Source organism: Poromitra crassiceps, assembly GCF_964638095.1.
Source record: "Poromitra crassiceps genome assembly, chromosome: 23".
Classification (NCBI taxonomy): domain Eukaryota; kingdom Metazoa; phylum Chordata; class Actinopteri; order Beryciformes; family Melamphaidae; genus Poromitra; species Poromitra crassiceps.
The window spans coordinates 10,383,803-10,388,802 of record NC_139639.1 but is presented as its reverse complement, the minus strand read 5'-3'; the positions used below and the strand labels follow the sequence as shown (position 1 = coordinate 10,388,802).

Below are 5,000 nucleotides of genomic sequence, written 5' to 3'. Positions count from 1 at the left end.
AGTCTCTACAGGTCAGTCTCTACAGCTCAGTCTACATGTCAGTCTCACAGACACAACTATTTACAGGTCAGTCTCACAGACACAACTATCTACAGCTCAGTCTCTACAGCTCAGTCTCTACAGGTCAGTCTCTACAGCTCAGTCTCTACAGCTCAGTCTCTACAGCTCAGTCTCTACAGCTCAGTCTACAGGTCAGTCTCTACAGCTCAGTCTCTACAGGTCAGTCTCTACAGCTCAGTATCTACAGCTCAGTCTACAGGTCAGTCTCTACAGGTCAGTCTCTAGGTCAGTCTCTACAGGTCAGTCTACAGGTCAGTCTCTACAGGTCAGTCTACAGGTCAGTCTCTACAGGTCAGTCTCTACAGGTCAGTCTCTACAGGTCAGTCTACAGGTCAGTCTCTACAGCTCAGTCTCTACAGGTCAGTCTCTACAGCTCAGTCTCTACAGCTCAGTCTCTACAGGTCAGTCTCTACAGGTCAGTCTCTACAGCTCAGTCTCTACAGGTCAGTCTACAGGTCAGTCTCTACAGGTCACTCTACAGGTCAGTCTACAGGTCAGTCTACAGGTCAGTCTCTACAGGTCACTCTCTACAGGTCAGTCTACAGGTCAGTCTACAAGTCAGTCTCTACAGGTCAGTCTCTACAGGTCAGTCTCTACAGGTCAGTCTACAGGTCAGTCTCTACAGGTCAGTCTCTACAGGTCAGTCTCTACAGGTCAGTCTACAGGTCAGTCTCTACAGGTCAGTCTCTACAGGTCAGTCTACAGGTCAGTCTACAGGTCAGTCTCTACAGGTCACCCTCTACAGGTCAGTCTACAGGTCAGTCTACAGCTCAGTATCTACAGGTCAGTCTACAGGTCAGTCTCTACAGGTCAGTCTCTACAGGTCAGTCTCTACAGCTCAGTCTCTACAGGTCAGTCTCTACAGGTCAGTATCTACAGGTCAGTCTACAGGTCAGTCTCTACAGCTCAGTATCTACAGGTCAGTCTCTACAGGTCAGTCTCTACAGGTCAGTCTCTACAGCTCAGTCTCTACAGGTCAGTCTACAGGTCAGTCTCTACAGGTCAGTCTACAGGTCAGTCTCTACAGCTCAGTCTACAGGTCAGTCTCTACAGGTCAGTCTCTACAGGTCACTCTCTACAGCTCAGTCTCTACAGGTCAGTCTCTACAGGTCAGTCTCTACAGCTCAATCTCTACAGGTCAGTCTACAGGTCAGTCTCTACAGGTCACTCTCTACAGGTCAGTCTACAGGTCAGTCTACAGGTCAGTCTCTACAGGTCACTCTCTACAGGTCAGTCTACAGGTCAGTCTACAGGTCAGTCTCTACAGGTCAGTCTCTACAGGTCAGTCTACAGGTCAGTCTCTACAGGTCAGTCTCTACAGGTCAGTCTACAGGTCAGTCTCTACAGGTCAGTCTCTACAGGTCAGTCTCTACAGGTCAGTCTACAGGTCAGTCTCTACAGGTCACTCTCTACAGGTCAGTCTACAGGTCAGTCTACAGCTCAGTCTCTACAGGTCAGTCTACAGGTCAGTCTCTACAGGTCAGTCTCTACAGGTCAGTCTACAGGTCAGTCTCTACAGCTCAGTCTCTACAGCTCAGTCTCTACAGGTCAGTCTCTACAGGTCAGTCTACAGGTCAGTCTCTACAGCTCAGTCTCCTACAGCTCAGTCTCTACAGGTCAGTCTCTACAGGTCAGTCTCTACAGGTCAGTCTCTACAGGTCAGTCTCTACAGCTCAGTCTCTACAGGTCAGTCTACAGGTCAGTCTCTACAGGTCAGTCTACAGGTCAGTCTCTACAGCTCAGTCTCTACAGGTCAGTCTCTACAGGTCAGTCTACAGGTCAGTCTCTACAGGTCAGTCTCTACAGGTCAGTCTCTACAGGTCAGTCTCTACAGGTCAGTCTCTACAGGTCAGTCTTACAGTGGCTTCAGGAGTTTGATCAATACACAAAATGAGAACACAAGGCCATGTTTTTTTGCTTGTCCATGTCATATCACACACTGAACTGAAGCAAAGAGCAATGTGTTGAATTGTGTGTGTGTGTGTGTGTGTGTGTGTGTGTGTGTGCGTGCGTGTGCGTGTGCGTGTGCGTGTGCGTGTGCGTGTGCGTGTGCGTGTGCGTGTGTGCGTGTAGGCGGGGGAGTACGTGTCTCTGTTCGTGGACAACGCCACCGGGTCGGCCATCAGCATTCTGCAGGACTCACTGTTCTCTGGCATACTGCTGGGAGTGTGACACACACACACACACACACACACACACACACACACACACACACACACACACACACACACACACACACACACACACACACACACACACACACACACCACAGCTCAGAGAACTTGAAGATATTTGATGGACTTACCAGTTCTGTTGACATTCCCTCTGGCCGAGCGATGGAGCAAACACATGAATACATCAATATATACGTCAATGTTGATCATATTGACAGCATCACACACACAAATACCGCTGTTGTTTAAAGCTGCCGATTTTGGGGGGTTGACCCCGCCTCCTGTGCTGTAGTTTCACCTTCCTCATCCTGCTTGTCCTCATCTTCCTCATTGTTGTTTCCATCTTTACCAAGCTGGGTACCCCTTTTTCCTCATCTGTCAACTTTGTCATTTGTCAGACTTCTATAGAACTCCCACAACATGCAGGGTAGTCCAATAGGCTTCTATAGAACTCCCACAACATGCAGGGTAGTCCAATAGACTTCTATAGAACTCCCACAACATGCAGGGTAGTCCAATAGACTTCTATAGAACTCTCACAACATGCAGGGTAGTCCAATAGACTTCTATAGAACTCCCACAACATGCAGGGTAGTCCAATAGACTTCTATAGAACTCCCACAACATGCAGGGTAGTCCAATAGACTTCTATAGAACTCCCACAACATGCAGGGTAGTCCAATATACTTCTATAGAACACCCACAACATGCAGGGTAGTCCAATAGACTTCTATAGAACTCCCACAACATGCAGGGTAGTCCAATATACTTCTATAGAACTCCCACAACATGCAGGGTAGTCCAATATACTTCTATAGAACACCCACAACATGCAGGGTAGTCCAATAGACTTCTATAGAACTCCCACAACATGCAGGGTAGTCCAATATACTTCTATAGAACACCCACAACATGCAGGGTAGTCCAATAGACTTCTATAGAACTCCCACAACGTGCAGGGTAGTCCAATAGACTTCTATAGAACTCCCACAACATGCAGGGTAGTCCAATAGACTTCTATAGAACTCCCACAACGTGCAGGGTAGTCCAATATACTTCTATAGAACTCCCACAACATGCAGGGTAGTCCAATAGACTTCTATATAACTCTCACAACATGCAGGGTAGTCCAATAGAATTCTATAGAACTCCCACAACATGCAGGGTAGTCCAATAGACTTCTATAGAACTCCCACAACGTGCAGGGTAGTCCAATAGACTTCTATAGAACTCCCACAACATGCAGGGTAGTCCAATAGACTTCTATAGAACTCCCACAACGTGCAGCGTAGTCCAATATACTTCTATAGAACTCCCACAACGTGCAGGGTAGTCCAATAGACTTCTATACAACTCCCACAACGTGCAGGGTAGTCCAATAGACTTCTATAGAACTCCCACAGCGTGCAGGGTAGTCCAATAGACTTCTATAGACCTCCCACAATGTGCAGGGTAGTCCAATAGACTTCTATAGAACTCCCACAATGTGCAGGGTAGTCCAGTCTATTGGACTACCGGTAGTCCAATAGACTTCTATAGAACTCCCACAACATGCAGGGTAGTCCAATAGACTTCTATAGAACTCCCACAACATGCAGGGTTGTCCAATAGACTTCTATAGAACTCCCACAGCGTGCAGGGTAGTCCAATAGACTTCTATAGAACTCCCACAACGTGCAGGGTAGATTGGACTACCGGTAGTCCAATAGACTTCTATAGAACTCCCACAACGTGCAGGGTAGTCCAATAGACTTCTATAGAACTCCCACAACATGCAGGGTAGTCCAAAAGACTTCTATAGAACTCCCACAACGTGCAGGGTAGTCCAATAGACTTCAAAACAGGGGTCCACAAAGCAGTGGGTGATGTCATGGCTATGTAGGTCCGTTATTTCTTATACAGTCCACGTTCCAAACAAAGCGGAACCCTAAAAGGCATCACAGGCAGTGAACTCAGAGAGTCTCTGAGGTGTAAATGGCCTCTCTGAGCTGAAGTTTGTATTTTGTAGTTTGAATGTTTTCGTTCTTGGTTTTGCTCTAATATTAATATTTATTCTCCTCTGGATGATCATGTGACCAACAAGTTGTGAATAATTCTTCTTACAATAAAACATTTCTACTGGTCGTCAGTGTTGCTCGTTTGTTTGCTGCTACAGAGGAGAGGAACTAAGTAACAAAGTAACAAAGTACATTTACTCAAGTGTCAAGTACTATGGTGAATGTTGTGAGATGTTCTACACCATGATAAGGCCTTGGCGACACTGATCCGTCAGAAAATGGACAGAATTATTGAACGGACAGATGTCTGTCTGATGCATTGTTTTAACGGACAGATGTGTCCCTATGCGTTGTTTTAACGGACAGATGTGTCCCTATGCGTTGTTTTTGTAGCGTCAGCTAACATGTTAAAATACAGTAGCACTGTAGCAGCCTATAATACTGACATGGTAATCCCACAATCATCCTGACATTATGCCAGGCTGTCTCCATTTTGATTTTGTTTTTTTTAATCTTTTGAAGTCACGTTGTACAACAGCGGGGTGGTGTACACAGCATTAATTATAGCCTCCTTCACCGCCTCGGCCGCCATCTTCTTTGAAAAGTTGAAACAAATCTCGGAACGCCTCCTCTCGAGACCTCGACTCCGATTGGCTAAACGGACAGTGACTATCCGACCATCCGACCATCCGATAGTCCATCCAGAAAAAGTTCATCCCTCTTCAACTTTCTGTCCATCAAAACGTATGCAAATTTTCTGGATACGTAC

The 5,000-nt window shown here is 46.5% G+C and overlaps 1 protein-coding gene across 1 annotated transcript in view; it reads left to right on the top strand.

The window, feature by feature from the left end:
- Positions 1-2,484, top strand: part of LOC310796710 (adipolin) — a gene marked incomplete at its 5' end in the record, with an annotated part of 14,253 nt that extends 11,769 nt beyond the window's left edge. The window contains one exon of the mRNA XM_083658951.1: positions 2,134-2,484. Coding sequence (XP_083515077.1) covers positions 2,134-2,232 — 99 coding nt within the window. The 3' untranslated portion in view covers positions 2,233-2,484. The remainder of the gene's footprint in view (positions 1-2,133) is intronic.
- Positions 2,485-5,000: the final 2,516 nt, after the last annotated feature.